Source organism: Lutra lutra, chromosome 1, assembly GCF_902655055.1.
Source record: "Lutra lutra chromosome 1, mLutLut1.2, whole genome shotgun sequence".
Taxonomy (NCBI): domain Eukaryota; kingdom Metazoa; phylum Chordata; class Mammalia; order Carnivora; family Mustelidae; genus Lutra; species Lutra lutra.
In genome coordinates, this window is record NC_062278.1 from 187,175,517 (window position 1) to 187,195,015 (window position 19,499).

The window sequence follows — 19,499 nt, forward strand, 5'->3', positions numbered from 1 at the left end:
TCATTTGATAACGGAAAAAAGCCTTGTAGTAAAACTTCTCAGCATGCTTGCCAAATCCATTAAGAGATAAATCTAATCACACGCATACAAAAGTCAACAAATAAGCTTTACCTAACTCAAAAACCTGTCTTACGAAATGAGCCACATTTTCCTTTTTACCAAGAGACGGGTTCTGGATGAAACCCTTTCCATTGGCTCTAAGTATGTTAGAACAGTGTCACACCTGATGTACAAGCTTAAAATCATTATTAGTCATACCACACCGAGCTCTTTATTTCCAGCAATAACATGATAAAAGTTTTTAAACAACAGATGTAGGCACGGAGTAGCTACTGAGTCCCTTAACTGAGATGGGTCCAATTTAAATACAACTTGATGGTTCACACATTTGTATAAGGGCCTTGATGAATCCAAATTGAATTTGATGACATTTACAAATATTTGCACTGTTTTATTGGATGGTTGCCTGATTCTTATGTGGTCCTTTTCTCCCTTTTCTCTTCTTCTAGGTCTTTCCAAGGGAGGTTATTGCATGAAGTGAACACTAGGAAATAAATTGGCAGACCTGGGCCTCTAGACTAACTCTTTCATTGACTTACAGGCTCTGGTTACAGAATGGGAGAAGCTGTGAGCTCCACGTATCATAAATTACGAGAAGCGTCTGTATGCGTGAGGCCATAGAAAAGAGAATATTCTTTTTTTTCCCATTGGATTTTCATTCAGGACCGATGCTTTTAAAATGGTATTCCAGGAAATACTCATCTCCTTGAAAAGGCCACATGATCAGGGAATTTGGGGGCAATAATAATGCTAGTACAATTTGTAATGGCAAACATCTCATATTAGTTAATCTTACTGAAGAATGTTCGGAGATTTTATATAAAAATCCAGATTTCTGGTTCTATTGAAAAACTGAAGATGTGACAAGCCTGTGAATATATCCTCGCACAGAAATTAAGCAGTGACGTACCGTCCATTAGTTAAGTAACCATGTCTAGATTCTGGAAACTCTTGACTTGGCAACGCATGTTTTAGTCTTTCTTGGAGATGTACATCACATTTGGTGTATTCAAGGCTCTGAAAATTTCCCCAGTAAATATTTCTGTTTTATTTTATTTAAAAACGTTTCCCCAATGTATTTGATTATGGACGTTTTTTTCCTCCCCATTTTGGGAAGTGCCGTTCCAGATAATTTTTTGCATTCAGGATTTCAGGTTTTTTACTCTGAAGTTTACAGGTGAAAGTCATTTGCTAATATATTATTTGGTACATGAATGTGGACCATAAATTCATGGGATTCTGATGTTGTTGTATGGATTTTATGCTATCTTCTGGCAATATTTGTGAAGGTATTTGGAAAACCTAGATTTTGTAATTAGGAGTCTATTTCCATTTCTGTGTGCTTTTTATAGGCATTCAATATTCAGAGCCAATCTATCCAATTAGAGTATTTACATATTCAATCACACTTCAAGCCATATCAGTAGACATGAAGGAACCTCTGGATTTCACCGGAGGTTTACCTTTAAAAATCCCCACTAGGGGACCACTTGTGCTGGCAATGTAATAAGAGGTCCTAACCACATGTATTCTAGAGAGAAGGCTTTGGAGAAAAAACCAGATGTACTTGCCATATGCTAGGTTAAGTAACAGGAATGTTTGGTACTATTATGCTATCCCAGGTAGATAATAAATAGATATTTCCTTTCTATAATCATCATATGAGTAAGTTTTAAAAAGAGGAGATGGAGAAAAATGTCTTTTTTGAGAAGTGAGCCCCATATGTCTCATCCAAGTGACCAGTAGAGGAACCCAATCATGGGATTTGACATTTCATCTTGTGGGCTACATACACAGCAGTTATAGCAATGAATTTCTGATTTTCAAAATACTGGGATTAGAAATATTGGCTGTGATGGCAGCAAAGTCCTCATGGAAAAAATTCTGGCTGACTACAAGTCTCTAAGCAGGGTGTTCTCTGGATTTGGCTAAGGCTGACTCAGGACAAATAAATGGCAAATAAAGAGGACAAGTAGGTTTAGAAAGAAGTTATTTACCACTTTAATAGGGCTGTCCAGCATTTGGTCACATAGATCATTCTGAAATTTAATTGCTTTAATGGTCTTCCTGTCTCACCAAAAGAGATCTGAATCCTCTTGGAAAAAGCAAATCAAACATAGAAAGAGGTGCCATGATAAGACTTGTTGCTACAGCACTATGTACTTAATGATGCCAGACTTTGGATTTAATCGGAGGACATTTCTGCAGTCTAGGACAGCTATACAAAGCCTTAAGACATTGTATTTACAGAACTTATTAATACAGGGATCCATATTCTACCGTAATTTTGCCAGAGTCTTAATAGCATGGTGGTGTAGCTCCCTCAAGCATCCTCATTGTCTTATCTGTGGAAAAGCTAGTAGTTCTAAAAATACTTTCCTGGAAGAGGTTAGAATGGTTATTATATATCAATTGAATATAAAGTATGGTTATGTAAGCCAAGCTTGCATGCTAATATTGCACAGGGTAGAAAGCAATAAAACAGGACAATGTGCTTCCTTGGGCCATCTGGTAGAAACAGAAGGAAGCTCTCGATTCAGTATTGTTATGATGCCTCAGATTCCAGGAGTCCACCTGTAGCTGGCCTTCCACTGTGAGTACCATGCTGAAATTTCAAAAGGGCACATGTCTTCTTCCTTGCCAATAAAAAAAGAAATTGCGACAAAACAAAACAAAATATCCAAACTCAAAGAGGTACACCAGCCGTCTCAAACTGTGGTATTGTTCATTTCTTGAAGAGAATATATAATATTTCAAAATATTATATATATACATATATTTAAAATGGTACAAAGGAACTATAGATCCAAATTAGAAGATAGTTGATCGTTCTTTGTAATCCCAAAAATTTTCATTGAGAAAACCCTTTTTTTTAAACCCACTTCCCATGGTGTTGCCACAAGCGTGGGGTCTTCTCACTATAGAATACTTCGTGACACACAGTAAAAGCACTGTGATTATCTGGTAACCAGTCAAAGTGCAAATAAGAAATCCATTTGGCTTGTAACGTGTAAGATGTTTTAAATTCTTAAAATGTGTTTTCCGCAGAGGTGGTTTTCCTTTGCTTCTATAACAAATGCTTCCATTAGGTTCTTGGGTGAATCTGAAACCAAAGAAAGAAAGAAATTTCAGGGAGAAAAGAACGCGATAAAGGCATAAAGAAAGGTGAATAGGCAGAAAATGAGGACATCTTGAATTTATAGTACATTGCTTCTTTCAAGTGCTCTGAAGCCAAAAATGTTAGTCTAGATCTGTAGTTCTCAAATGGTGATCAAAAAGCACACTGACAGGCCATCATATTTTTATCAATTCATTACACTTATTTTGCCACAGCTGAGGAGATAGACTCTGGGAGCAATGAATAACCATGACCGGCTTCACAGGCATGTGACCTACCCAGTGTTGCACAGAGCCCTGTGCTGAACAGGCCCCCACATTTCATTTAATGACCTGCTACTGCAGTCTTAAAATTACTACTGATTTTTGAACAAGAAGCCCGTGTTGTCATTTTTGCCTTGGGCCCTTCAGATTATGTAGTTAGTCCCATGTCTGTTTGATGAGAATTTGAACTAAGTAAGTCATTCAATGGCCTTGTCAAGTTGGCCTGCTGTATCATGTAGAGGGGTGGCATGAGGTAAAGTCACTGCCAAGGTTAGAACACATTTTCTGAGGACCACAGGAGACTCTTGTAGGATGAGGAACTCTTCCTCTCAATGACATGGCACTCAAGGGCAACTGAGAGCAAACTGTTACAACTTAGGGTGCCATTTAATATATTTGAATATGGTCCCAAAGACTTTAATGTTCAAAAAAATGCATGCACAGAGAGTCACTGGTGTGGGGCAGAAATGATTATTCTAAGAGAGTTGAAGTTTCTACTTTAGAGTTTTAGGACATAGGTATTTTTCTTCATCATCTCTAAGTTTTTCTTTTTTTTTTTTCTTTCTCTTTTTTTTTTTCATCTCCAAGTTCTTTATAGTCTTAGGAATTGAGTGTTCTGAGTCCAGGGGTGGAGTCCATGAAAAGCTTTCAGGGTTGGGTGGGAACAGTAATAAAAGTTGGCTTTCAAAAGTTGGTTGCACCAGGGGCAGCACGTATCAGAAATCTTCACACATTTAAATTTTTATCCTCTCCGTATGACTAACAGATTCTTCCAAACTTTGGTTTCTCATATTCCAGTAGTATTTATCACCTCCTGTTTCCACTGTCATCTTCATCAAAGAGAGAGGGAAAGTGACATTTGCAAACCTGAAATGGAATTGCCTTTCTTTTGTCTGTATTAAATTGCCATTCAGCCCCCCACCCCTCCAACCTTAGGTCCTATCCTCCATGGAAGAACAGGAGATTGGTCATATCCACCATTCCATCCCCAAAACTTTACTACACTAACTTTAGATAGAAGAGGCTTAAATATATTTATTGGTTAAATAAATGAATGATTCATTCTAACCCAGGGGCAATTTTGACAACATAAATTGATTTATTTTTGCCTCCTGCAATTTCCCGATCCACCCACCCTGCATACCCCACTCCTGCCCCACCTTCCTACCCTTCTCTCTTAAAGATAGTTCATGAAAAATGGTCTGGACATCGGGATTGTATAGGCTTTCATAACACTTCAGACCCGGTGGAATTTTGAGTGATAAAGCTGGGATCTATCCAAGCTGGCACATTACCCTTCTGTAGTATAAAAAGAACTGGCTGATGAGAATGGATGGAGATATGCAAAGTCAGAGTCGCCATTATGAGGATGGGTCCAGGAGGGTGTGGACAAATGACTATAGTGTATTTGTGTAAATCATCAATTTGACAAGATACCCATTGTGGTTAGGTGTGCAGTCTGAGGTCTGCTAACTCACCCTTTTAGGGAAAGGGAACTTGACTCTACATTGTGGAAATCTAACTGCTGATTATCTCATTAGTCTGAAAGACACTAACATACTGAGTTGAAGGAAATCCAAAGTTGCTTGATATGTTCCCAGATATTATACCAGATTATGCTCTATTATTTTAATCTGCTGAATTTTCCTTCCAAGCGCCTTTAGTTTTCTCCTCATTTTATTCCCTTCCTCATTATGATCCCAAACGACGAATGTTCATTTTTTACATGTGAATTATTACAGCATTGTCAAACAACTTATTTTCTCCAGGGAAAAGTCTAGCTTTCTAAATTAAGGCATCATTCCTGAATATACAGAGTATACATTTATTCCTGAAAGCATTGGATACAGTGTCCCCAACTTTTTTTTTTAAAAAATACACATTATAGCATATTACACCTTATTATTTTGTATATATTAAATAAAATACTTATTATAGGGAATTAGCTCAACTAATTTTTGGAGATTGGCAAATTCAGAATCTACAGAGCCAATTTTCTAATAGTGTCACCACCTTTCAAACTTACGTTTTGGATATATAAGTTTAAAAGAAAGAAATAAACCAATAGGTTTCTAAAACCATAAGAAAAGATCTTTTGTCAGTATCTGAATTGGTGTGTCTTGCCACAGACTACCAACAAAGCATTTTTAATGAAACAATTGAAGCAACGGTTAAGTGGGAATAGGATTAAAATTTAGCCTTGAGGCTTTACCCAGATGGACCAGACTTCTCCCCAGGAGGGTTTCTGTCACCAGCTTTACTGTACCCCCTGCTGGATTTTGGAAAACTTCTCAGGAGTGACTATTTTTCCTCTGTAAAATGACATTCAGGAAGCTTCCTCTTTCCCTAAGGTTTATTCTCTCCAGTCTCCTGAAAGGGAAGCCTATGCCGGCTTCTACTTATCTTTTCTCCTTCCCTCTATAGGTTATAATATCACCTAAATCTAATTATCCCAAGGTTTTCCTTCAGATTGTGTTCCATTACCCTGGCTAGTTCCCATTCTGCAATATTTGGTCCTTTAAATGAAACAATGATTTTCTACTCTCCATCCTCCTTAAAAATGAGCATGATGAACCTCTGAATTAGATCACACTTTGAAATATCTTTTGTTTATCTACATTTCACAGACTGCTGAGAATTTTGAGGTGGAATGATTATTTAGGAAATAACTCATAATAACAAGGTTTTGAAAAAAACCTATATAAGGAAAAATGATATTCAGGACTCTATCTTGCAAATCTCTTCATATTGGAGTTATTTTTAAAAATTAACAGTATGAAGGTAACTCTCTATTGCCATTAATAAGCTGGCTATGTTTCTTCTGTTTTTTTGTTTTGTTTTTTTTGTTTTTTGTTTTTTGCTTTTATGTTTTTTTTTCCCCTAAGAGCGCTCTCTTTGAATCAGTCTTGTACATAAGAACCAAAGAGTTGATTTTATTTTTCTTCTTACTTTAAGAACTTGATTTTTTTAATCCTAAAGTTTACCTCTTAGATAAGAACAGAACAATGAAAACCTATGACTCATAATTAAAGTACATCTGAATATCGAACTGTTTTAAATGTTAAACTGCCAGAGGCAATATTTGAAGTACGTAGGCATATTTCTACTCTGACTGGGAAAAACACACAGGGCATACTAGAAAAATTAATATAAAACCTATTTCGGAGCACATGATTTAAGGACTGGTGTTGGCATGCCATTTATACAGAAGGGAAACCTCCTGTATGTATTAGCTGGACTTAATTGTGCCCTTGTGTTTAAAAGTGTGTATTTCACTGTGAATTTCTTTGTAAGGAAGTGGAAGAGATAACTAAGTCAGTAGTAGTGTCTGGGTCCTCTCAAGGAATAAAAAGGTATAGCTTTTCCTGGTGTTTCCTTTTTTCCTTCTCTAAAGATGGTGTGGACATTTATTAGTTGAGTGGTATGTTGCTCACATGACTATAGAGAAATCTCTTGTTTTGATGCACACATTAGAACAGGTACATCCTCTGCTTTCCAACCAACTGCATGGGCGATTTACTTCTCTTGTATACTCAGCTGTCTTGTTTGCATTCATCCCACCCAGGACAGCAGCAAACACAGTATACTCCAGCCTCTACTACTGTGAACAGACCTGCACTGTACTTCTGGGAGAACAGAAAATGTCTTGGAGGTATTTACAATATGTTTTAAAATACACTCTACAGAGGCCAAATCAAAGAAAATTGCAGTCATAAAAAGCAGCATTAACATTTCTGGGTTTTGTTTATTTATATTCTGTCTTCCAAAGAGTCCCCTAGTTGGTACCCTTGGAATTTCACATACTTAAATCCTGAAATAATTTGACTTGTGTTATTGTTCTTTACTAAGTTTCAGGTCTGGAGGAACCATGAGAGCATGGCTTATGTTCAATAAAGGGAGATCAGTTATCATTTGAAAGAGGAAATAGAGATCTGGCAGAAAACATAGTAACCAGCTTGAAATAATGGTGATTGAACTCCAGTTGTACCGGTCATGATCAGAGTAGTTGAAAACCGACTTGTGAGAGCATCTTCAGATGGTTTGGTAGAATTAGTTTCAGGAAAAATGTAACCTGAAAAGGGAAACCTGAAATCCATGCTTCATCAGTTAATGAAGATGGTTTCTGGAGGTAAATGTCATGAACTGGGTTCATTTTGAATAATCTCTCCTGAGGGTGTTTCTTTGAACTGAAATACAATAATCCATGCTGAGTATCTCAGGTGAACGAAAACGCATGTTAACAAGTAGGATGTTCAGGAACCTCTCCTGGCCATGAGCCAAGGAGGTATAACCATTTACTGCTTATTGTGGCCAATACTGGCAACTAAATTTGATATGCAAACAGTCTCTATTTATTTTTATATATAAAACAGGTTTTATAAGGTATGATGTTTTCTGCATCACCAGGCTGCAACTATCAGTTTTATTTCATGAAAAGATAACGCCGAGAAGGAAGATCAACTTACGACTCATTATACAGGGGTGGGAATCAGGGATGTCCTTTTAAATTTGAGTCACCCTTTTTGGAAGGCTCAGATTCAATATGTTGGAATTTCTAAGTAGTCGTGCTTGCTTTCAACAATACCCAATCCATTAAAATACATACATACGTAACAGAGCTCATGGTCACATGATATAGATACGTGTAATAGACACGTGTTAAAATATTAACATTGTTCTGTAGTACCTATGAATAAATGCTGTCCTAAATGCTCCAAGCAACTCCTTCTCCCCCTTTAGTACTTCCACACTGTCCTATGATCTAATATCTACAGGGTCAATGGCTGGCCTGGCGGGGGCTCTCTCATCTGCCATCGCAACACCAATTCTGATGAGTTGGTTGGCCTTCCTATGCAGGTTGTTACGTATTTTGAAGGTAACTCCTTATTTTACCACAGAAACCAAGGAATGAAAATTCACATCACAAAAACCTTTCACTTCTTTAAAAAATCATCAAATAAATCTTTGAAAGAACTATAGAACATGGCTGTACTTAAATGCAGTCCTTCTCAGCAAACCATCTGGACGAGTTAGGCAAGACCTTTATTTTATAATCTCTTTTGAGCACCACAGTTGTTGGCTGCATTATTTGAATAATTACTGTCTCTCTTCCCTTTGGCTATGACAACCCAGCCTTATTTATGAGCCAGTCACAGAAACACTGAAGTGCTCAGTATGGAAAAGTCAAGTTCAATCTCCAACTTCTTGTTGATGGATGGACAGTGATATGAATGTTGAAGAATGTTTTCTGTCAGGGAAAGGCTTTCTTATCTCCTGTTCAAAGCTTCTCTGGGGGCAGTTTGTAGAACACAAAGGCAAACAATACAGTGGGTAACATGCATGAGACATTTGAAAGAAATCCACTTACTCTTGTGGTCTTAATTTTATTGCCTGTAGCGCACATCCATCCGGAATTATCAGGTAATGTCTTACACTCTTCTCCTTCTAGACAAGGCTCCATCTCACACCACCATTTGCCAATCACTATGGAAGCTGCATGGAAACAGGAAACAAGTGTGTTTGCATTCATCCAAACAACTCGGGCACAGGGGCCGTGACCTTCTGGAAGTGTCAATTCTCTTTCAAGCACGCGAGTTTCTCTTTAAGCTTCTATGACTGGCTAAGCATTCTCTCTGAAGAAGAGTAATATTTTTGTGTATCAGTCTCACATTGCAAATATAATTTTATGCTGACTGGTTTGATCAAGCAACATTTTGTCAAAAATCTCCTCAGACAATGAAAGACAAAAACATATGGTTGGGGAGACATACTTTTTGGAGGAACTTCTATGTTAGTTTTTACAAGCCAAGGACCTGTACTATTTCTTTTCAGGGACAGGGACAAAAGTGTTAACTGCTCTTCAGAATGACAGAACTATTCCCTCGGAAAGGCCAGTTTATCCACCCAGCATTAGGGTTAATCCCCCAGCCTAATGCCTTTGAGAAAAAAACCAAAATGACCGAAAGCATGAAAGAAAACCTGCAAAATAAAAAGTAAGAGTAAAAATTAATAAAAGTACTCATTTACAATCAAAGGTATATTTGAGGTGAGCTGGGTTCCCTTTTGATGTTTCATATGATGTGGCTGGAACTTTGGAAAGTTAAGCCTCTGATAAAAAAGCCCCACTTTTCAGGGTAATATCACAGATGACCACAATAGGAAGCTGGCAATGAATTTAGTGGATCTATTTATAGCACACACTTGTGTTTTGATCATAAGATTTTATAGGATAGTGACTGGATGCACTCCGCACAAATCAAGAAGGTCCACATCTTCCCTAATGCCTTAATGAGTGAAGAATTATTGCTGCCATCCCAAATTCTCAAAATGTCCACCAGTGTCTCTTTCTGGCACTTTCTGATTGGCTTGTTTTCACACTGGACTGGAACCCTAGTTCTGTAGATATTCACCCCTCAGCCCCTTACCCTCCAAAGAGGAGGCCCCGCCGTGATGCTTCCTCTCATAATGACAAAGAGGTCAGATGACATCTGTTAACTGCACAGAAGATTCATATTTAAATGGAATGAAGTAACATACCCCCTCCCCAAAGTGAAGCAAGAGCACCCGTTGAAATTCTCCCCCCATCCGGTTTTAGGCATGCTGTGGAAGGACTACATTGCTAACTTACAAGCAGAACGGTTTAACCATACGGCCATGCCTGCATTCAAGTTTTCCTCTTTCTACACTACCCTTACTTTGGACTTGCCCTCCTTTGGAATCCAGCCTACAGATTGCAAAATTTTGATATTATATGCAAAATCACGTCTACTCTGTTATCCAGTCAATTTGAGGAATTTTCCAAGGGTAATTTGCCTCTGTTTGATTCATACCTTATGTGTGGACCAGACTGAACGACATAAAATGCATCTCTATTGGAATATAGCACGCAAGTATAGAAAATAAAATCTTGTAAATAGTCTATCCGTATGCAAGACAATGTGGTATTTCAGTAAAACACAGAATAGCAACAGAAGATACAGATCCTCCGCAGGATAGAGAATGATTATTAGTTTTTCTTTTCTCTTCTCTTCTCTTCTTTTCTTTCTTAAGATTTATTTATTTATTTGGGGGGGTAGGGAGAAAGAGAGAGTACCAGCATGCATGTGCAAGTTGGGGAGGGGCAGAGGGAGAGAATCTCAAGCAGACTCCTGCTGAGCACGGAGCCTAACGTGGGGCTTGATCTCACAACCCATGAGACCATGACCTGAGCGGAAACCAAGAGTCAGACACTTAACTGACTGAGCCACCCAGGAGCCCCAGGAGTGCTTTTCTTTTCAACAGCGGGGCTCTGTATGAGGGTGTAGAATAGGGTCACATTCCAGTCATAGGTAAGAGACCGTATTTATAGGTGGGTTAATAGGAGACAATAGTAAATAAGAGACGCATGTATTTTGGCGGCAAGAAAAACACTTGTACTATTGAAAGGGGACAAAAATAAATTGCCAGGCTTCCGGTGACATAAGATCAATGGCAGGGTTTGGCAGTGTTTATCAAGAGACCACAGTCTGAAGCTTCCTTTAGGCCAGCACTCAGTCAGCAACAGGCTGGTGACATTTGCCACACTTGTCCCCTGAAATCCCACCTAATATCTCATGATCGCTGCCTTGAATCGACACCAAGAATGGAAACCGTCTGGTCTGAGCTCTGAGAGGAAACCACCTTTCCTGACAGACTCCCATTTAGCGGTTGTGACTTTTTTTTTCCCCCACAGAAGCACACAAATAACGAACAAGCTGCCAGTAAGGTCACCTTCAGCATCTTTACTTCCTTCGAAAGGACACTGTTCCCTCTTCTCTACGCTGCTCTCTGCCCTCTAAGAGCTGGCTTACTTTGTTGCAAGCTAACAAAGGAGTTTCTCTTTCTTTTAAGCATTAATATCTTCTCAATGACAATGTAGACAATAGGAAAAAGAAGGCATCTCAAAACCCACAGATCACCTTTAATTCCAGGGAGTAAAGGTCCACTGGCTCACAGGGAAAAAGGAAAGGCTTTCTAAGAATAAAAAACATCCCCAGACCTGCCTATAATCTCTAAAAATTCATATTATATTTGCTTCTCCTAAATAGGGTTTGATGCTTGGACATTACCCTCTGGTTTATTAGAATTGAGTTCATTCTTCCAGAGTTGCTTTTCTAAAGATGCTATTAGACTGACTTTGCTTCTGATTTATGCATTACATGGTCATTTTAACATACACCACTTCATGTCTTAGGTCAAACTACAGTCTTTTTTCATAACTTTTTTCCCCCATATACTCATATTTCCTGCAATAACTTCAAAGAAAATTCAGGGAGGATTTATAGATTACTCCCTCTTCCATACTGGAAGCTACCTAAAACCTTCAGGTTATTGGAAGAGGAATGATTTAAAGAGATTTAACACAGTGAACTAACATAAATGTTACCTGTTTTTATAATTTTTCTCATAAGAAAAATATAAACACAAATAATTCTAAATATCTTGCATTATAATGGTCAGTGCATAATAAAAATAACAACTGAGGTTCCTGATGGTTTCTTCTGTGTTTCTGTTAGGTACCTTAAATGTTATTATCTAAGCTTCATAGCAATCCTAAAGGTGGGTATTATTTTGAACCATGGATGAAAAACCTGAAGTCCAGAGGGGCTAAATACATTTGCCAAGCTTATACACGTAAGAAGTGTAGGAATTAAGACTAAAATTCAGGCCTGGGTACGCCTGGGTGGCTCAATGGGTTAAAGCCTCTGCCTTCAGCTCAGATCATGATCTCGGGGTCCTGGGATCGAGCCCCGCATCGGGCTCTCTGCTGAGCGGGGAGCCTGCTTACCCCTCTCTCTCTGCCTGCCTCTCTGCCTACTTGTGATCTCTGTCTGTCAAATAAATAATAAAATTAAAAAAAAATAAAATGCAGGCCTGCTTACTGATAAAATCCATGATTTGCATCATAAATGTGCAAACTCATTCTAGTTTTGTGTTCAGGATTCACAGAACTCTTTAAAAGCATTTACTGACTGCTGAGTGAATGAATGAATTCTCTGTGGTGTATGATTACTGAAAATAAATTTCATATAAACACAAAACACTTGAGGCAAACACAAAACATTTAATTTCTTATAAAATTAATGTAAAAAATATTTTGGGTAAGAGCCAGTTTATATCACATTTGTTTCTTCCTAGACGGAGCTACATATTGCTTGATTCTACTACTTATCGTGTTTTAGTAGTAAGTCCCAGCAGTGAACAATTTTTGAAGCCACAAGAAATTTGTGACATAGATGCCTAATTTCTATGAGGACTCTTTATCCCCTAGAAGAACTGAGTTAATTAAATATCAGCTGCAAAAACCAACTCTCTTATCTGTGGTGATTTTAAAAGAGACTCCCTTTTAGCCCTGGGGTTCTGGAATTCGCTCTATGAATGTGCCATATTCAGGAAAATATCCGGTCTTCCACTTTTTCAAGAATGTTCATCTTTCCTTAAGAGATTCTTAAAATCACTAAAGCTACTTTAATCATAAGTTTTGATTTCTCCCTTGTACCATGTCCTGTTGCTATAGACCCAAAGAGAGACTTGTCAAAAGAGAATCAACCCATCAGTGATAAATCTTAAATAGACCAGAAATCCTTTTGTTATTGTTGTTGTTGTTACTCACTTTGAGGCCTTTTTCCATGTAAAGAGAACAAGGTACTGGTAAGCAATGGGCTTAATAAGTACAGCAAATATACATTAATTTGTTGAAGAAGTGCCGTTCCTGTTTATCATTTCAATAGACAATATTTGGGTCTCAACTCAGTAAATGGTCTTTGAGCACTTTCTGTAGTCCAAGGAGTACCTGATTTAGTGAGATGGATCAAATAATGACCATGACATAGTCTCCGTCCTGAGAGCTTACAGTTTAGCTCAGGGTTTCTCAGTATGGGCAAAACTGGCATTTTGGCATGAATTACTATAAGGGGGTATAAATGAGCAAAGTGCTCCCTTGGCAGTAAGTACGTTATTGTGCTGGAAGTTTAGGCTCACCCTGGGGAGTGGGAAGAGAAAAATCTTAATAAGATTGTGGAAATTCTTGAAAGCATGAAGCTCAGGCTGGGTTTTTGTTTTGTTTTGTTTTCCTTAAAGGAATGGTAAGTCACTGAATATTCTAGATTCTGTGTGCAAAGGGAAGAGACGATTAACGGGATGGTTGGGAAAGATGGATTTGGCCATGATGTACAAGATACAAGAAGAAAGAAACAAACAGCCGAAATGCTACGTAAGCATGGCTGCATTCACACAGGAGGGCTAGGTCTGGATTTTGGTCGCCTACTCCAAAATTGTGAAGAAGGGCAGAGCTGAAAGCAATGTCAGGAACAACTGCGGAAACCATACCATATGACTAATAACTCAACTACATCAACTGTAACCCTTACTACATGGGACTAGAATTATTAGCTCATGTACCTGCCTATTCACCAGACAATGTGCCCCTGGAGGGCAGGGCTTCTACTACATTCATCGTTGAATGGCACAGAGTAACTCAAGACAGGTTTAGAATTTATGAATGAGTGAATTAAAAAAAAAAAAAAAGAAATAGAGAAAAAGAAAAAATAGTGCTTATATGAAAGGATTGGGAGGATTTCATGAGAAAGCGCATTCAAAGCACTTAGCAGAGTGTCTGGCATTCAATAAATGTTCAATAAATATTAGCTATTATTATCATCAGCGTCATCATTTTTATTACTCTAAAGAATAAAATCACTGCAAAACAGAAAAGGCAATTCCTCACGAAGTGAGAGAATGAACCATTGTTCTTCAATATTATGCCAAACTCTCAGCTTGCTTCTATGACTTATGAGAGTTTGAGCATAAATTAAATGGCTGAGCATATGATTTCATTCATGTTCCCAGAAGTAGGTTATAAGTACATCAATCAAGACAAATTTCCCAGCTCATTTTTGTGCGACCTATCATGCAGTTTAGGCAATGGCTGAAACTCCATGAAAGGATTGGAACAGCTCTCTTGCCTTCTTTATGCACAGGTTGTTGTAACAGCTGTTACAATGCTCTTCTTCAAAGGACCTGCCTGTGACTCCCTCTGTGTTATTGTCTTTATCAAAGTAAAGTTAAAGGCATAGAATAATGTGGCCTGCAATCATTCCAAATTTCCTATTTCCTGCGAGCCCACATTTAAGGTTAGGATCCAGGGTAGAGAGATATTATGTAATAGTTAACCTCTAAGCTTTTGGATATAAGATAGAGAGACCTGGGTTTGAATCTGAAGCCCACTACTCACTGGTAGTATTGCTTTGGAAAGTTGCTCAGGTCAAGTCTAAGGTTCTTGAGTTATAAATGCAGTTAATAGAAATCACAACTGGTAATAGTAAATTTTTAAGTGAGGTCAGCATCTTAGTATGATACATAATAAACTTTATACTTAACATGTGGCAATTATTCTGTTATTTGTCCATGTGTCCTCTATCCTCCTATATATGCATCTGTCCAATCATCTTCATAGAGAGTTAATGCCTTATCTTATTGGAAGTTCATACTAATTGTGGGATGCATATATTCAGTTTTTGCTAACTAAATTGTATTTATTTGTAGGATCTACAATATATTTCAGAAACATACATGGAATTAATGACGTGATTGATTAGTATTGCTTTCCTTCTACAAATTCTATTCCAGTGCTTTTCAAACTGGGGCAATTTTATCTTCCTTGAAGGTATTTGAAGACAAAAGCTATCTTTTATTTATTCAGAAGTTATTCACTAACTGCTGTTAATGATATAAATAAATATAAAACAGACACAGTTCCTATCCTAAAGTAGCTTATAGTCTATTGTGGGAGATAAATACTAATTGTAACGATGTGATAATACACACAGACAAATCATGAGAAAGATACTAGGGACACTAATGAGGGGATCTGCTTTGAATCATCAGAGCAATATAGTAAGAAGAGCCCTTATTAAATATAAGGGTGCTTGTATCTTTTCGATTAGTCTTTTCACTTTAGATAAATACCCGGTAATGGAGTTATTTGATTATATGGTGTTTCTATTTTTAAATTTTTGAGGAAACTCCATACTCTTTTCCACAGTGGCTGTACTAATTTACATTCCCACCAACAATGCATGATGGTTCATTTTCCTCCACATTCTCACCAACACTTGTTATTTCGTGTGTGTGTGTGTGTTTAAACCACTCTGACAAGTGAAGGTGGCTTCTCATCGTGGTTTTGACTTGCATCTCCCTGACCATGAGTTTATGTTGAGCAACTTTTCATGTGTGTGTTGTGTTGGCCATCTGTGTGTCTTTTGTGGAAAAATGTCTATTCAGGTCCTCTGCCCATTTTTAAATTGGATTGTTTGTGGGTTTTTTTGGCGTTGAGGTGTATAAGTTTTTAATATATTTTGGACATTAACCCTTTATCAGATATGTCATTTGCAAATATCTTCTCTCATCTAGTAGCTTGCTTTTTTGTTTCATTGGTGGCATCATCATTTACAATAACCAAGATATGGAAGCAGCCAAAACGTCCATCAATAGATGAGTGATTAAAGATGATGTGGTACGCGCGCGCGTGTGTGTGCGCGCGCGTGCGCACACACACACACACAGAGACAGACACAGGAATATTATACAGCCATAAAAGACTAAGATCTTGACATATACTACAACATAGACGGACCTAGAGGGTATTATACTAAGTGAAATAAGCCAGACTGAGAAAGACAAATACCATATTATTTTACTTATGAGTGGCATCGAAAAAACAAAACAACTGAATCAAAAAAGAAGAACAAAAAAGGCAGCATCAGACCTATACATACAGAAAACAAACTGAAGGTTGCCTGAGGGAAGGGAGGTGGGGGATGGGCAAAATGGGTGAAGGAGAGTGGGTAATACAGGCTTCCAGTTATGGAATGTTACGGGAATAAAAGACAGGCATAGGAAATATAGGCAGTGATACTGTAATAGCATTGTAAGATGACAGATGGTAGCTCCACTTGAGTACAGCATAAAGTGTATAAAATTTGAATCACTGTGTTGTACACTTAAAACTAACGTAACATTGTGAGTCAACTACAGTCAAATAAAAACTGAAAGAAAGTCTTCATTGCTGAGCTAATTTAAAAACTAAGTAATCAGCAAAATTGTTTCCATAGTAAAGCAAATAAGTATATATATTATGAGGTAGAAGTCTAACTTCACATGAATTTTAAGATAAGACACAAAACATAAATCTTTTGCTTGTCACAGGCTGTTCCAAGCTGTCTTATCAGAATGCAGGGGTATAGTTTCTACTGCTCTGAAAAAAGCTATCTGCTCTGTGACAAGGAATATTCAGACTTTTTATCAACTCAAGGGAGTGCTCTTAATTCCTGCCAATTCTAATATTCTTCTTTGTGTGCTCTATGCCAAGGTTGCAGTCCCTGGCTTATTGTGCACTTTCAATACCTGATAACTCTATCCTTGTGCCCACTTATAAATTAAACACTGCATGTCTTGGTTTCACTAAATCAGTGGTTTTATTTTAGAATTTAATTCAATGATATTTTTCCCTTTGTAGACATAATTTTAAATCTATGTTTAAGAAGAAACATCAAGAATCATGATTATTAAATAAATTTCCTATTGAACACTCCTGGATTCTCAAGTTTAACATTCTGTGATTAAAACATTTAAGAGCAACCCCATAGTTTACGATAGAGTGGGATTTGTAATTTTGTCGAGACCCATGCATTCTGATGTTCTGGTTTTTGCCAACCATAGAAACCTTTGTTTATCCTTCTTAATTTTAAAAGTAATATCTACTCTTTTCCAAAATTCAAAGCATACAGATAATTAGCAAAAGGAAAGTAAATATAGTCACATTAAGCAGAAGTAGACCGCTACATTTGGCTATGGATTTTCCAGTCTTTTTCTCTAATTATTCTTGACACAGCATTCAGAGTGATCTTTAAAATGCAAATCATTTCATATCAATCCTCTGCTTAAAACTCTCCAATTGTGCCAGCACATGGAATAAATTCTATACTCCTTACTCTAGCCTTCAAAGAGCCATGTTACTTGGCTCGTCCTATCTCTCCATCCATTTTTTTTTCTACCAGCTCCATCTTCACCCTCCAGCAATTGCTCTACCCCCTCAAGCTCTTCTGCAAACATGTAAATCTCTTTTCTGATTTGGCTCACCCTCTATCCTGGGCATGTTCATCCAGAATGGACATCAACTGAGCCTCAATTCAACTGTTTTGTTTTGTTTTATTCTAGAGTGGCCCCTCTTGATAATTTATCAAAAATAAGCCATATCCACCTGACCCTGACACTTTCCCCTTATAGCCTGCTTTGATTTTCCTCATAATATGTGCTACGTCCTGAATCCACACACCATTTTCAGTTTACCTGGATATTTGTCCTTTCTTCCCACTTGGCTCTAAGTTCCATGAAGGTTTGGACTTTATATTCTGAAGTGGCTAGAAGGGTGCTCTCATATAGCAGATCATCAATATATATATTTTTAAATGGTTGAAAAAAATGTATACACCAACATATACAATATTTTTTATGTAAGTAAGATAATTCCACACAGACCATCTGCTATCCTTCTTTAAAATCTACCATGGAATCAAAATATTTTTGCACATCTCTAAATAAATGAAATGAATCATTACCTTAAGGCCTATATTACATCCCCTATTAAGGTGCATTTTATTTAGCCAGTCCCTTGGTGTTGGAAATCTGTCTTTTTTGTTGCTAGTTGTTTGCTATTAGTAAAAATGCTTATATTAACACGCTTGTGCATATACCGTTGTAAATGTATTTAATTATTTCTCCAGGGTAAATTCTAAGAAGTGGTATTTCTGAGTGAAAAGGTAAAAAAAAAATGTTTAGCATTTGTGATATATAAACTGTCAAGAAACTGTTCATAACCGCTATTTCTCACCAGAAGTACCCATTTCTCTGCACAGCTTCCAAAACACTGGTTAGAATTCTTTTTTTTTTTTTAAAGATTTTATTTATTTATTTGTCATAGAGAGAGAAGCGAGAGTGAGCACAGGCAGACAGAGTGGCAGGCAGAGGCAGAGGGAGAAGCAGGCTCGCTGCCAAGCAAGGAGCCCGATGTGGGACTCGATCCCAGGATGCTGGGATCATGACCTGAGCCGAAGGCAGCTGCTTAACCAACTGAGCCACCCAGGCGTCCCTAGAATTCTTAATGATTTGAGTGAAAGCATGGATTTTGTCTGTCTTTTGGGGGTACAGAAACATGATCTTAGCCAGCTAGGGAATCCAGCCCACTCCCAGTCTGCATATTCCATGTTGACTCTCTGTAGAATAGACCTAACGTAGTGAAACAACAACAACAACACAAAATCTCAATTTCTTGGTGACTAATTTCTCCTCCAGGAAATCTAACCAAGAGGGTTGGAATACCAGAGGAGATGATCATGAGGTCAAACAGAGTGAAGGCTCTAAGCCAAACACATACAAGGACCAGAAGAATATTACGTTCCTTAGTGTAAACTGATATTTCTCGGAAGTCCCTGCTAAATGGGACGTACTTACTCTACATGTGCATAGTAGGGTTAGCAAACTCAGCATGGAGAATCTTGCTATTTCAGAATAAAACATACATTTATGCTTGTCCCTTTGAAATTTGACTTCCTGGTGGCTGCCACTTCTATGTGGTCCATTTATATCCATGGCAACAGAATGAGGAGAGGCATTGTTAAATGGATATGGATATAGAGAAGAACTCCAAAATCTCTATTTTTTAAATCAGAAAGAAAGTAAGATTAAAAAAAAAGATATTTAGGGGCACCTGGGTGGCTCAGTGGGTTAAAGCCTCTGCCTTTGGCTCAGGTCATAATCTCAGGGTCCTGGGATTGAGCCCTGCATCGGGTTCTCTGCTCAGCAGGGAGCCTGCTTCCTCCCCTCTCTCTCTCTCTGCCTGCCTCTCTGCCTACTTGTGATCTATGTCAAATAAATAAATAAATAAAATCTTTAAAAAAATTAAATAAAAAAGATATTTATAAGCAAGTTTTTAAATAAAAATTTACTTATTTATTTAGAGAGAGAGTGGGGTGGGAGGGGTG

At 37.7% G+C, this 19,499-nt stretch overlaps 1 protein-coding gene across 1 annotated transcript in view; it reads right to left on the reverse strand.

Annotated features, from left to right (window-relative positions):
- Positions 1 to 250: 250 nt before the first annotated feature.
- TAFA1 (TAFA chemokine like family member 1) overlaps positions 251 to 19,499 on the reverse strand; it is an 866,756-nt gene continuing 847,507 nt past the window's right edge. Inside the window, exons 7-8 of the mRNA XM_047747161.1 lie at positions 8,810 to 8,934; positions 251 to 3,163 (exon numbers count right to left, since the gene is read on the reverse strand). Of these exons, the coding sequence (XP_047603117.1) occupies positions 3,146 to 3,163; positions 8,810 to 8,934 (143 nt within the window). The 3' untranslated portion in view covers positions 251 to 3,145. The remainder of the gene's footprint in view (positions 3,164 to 8,809; positions 8,935 to 19,499) is intronic.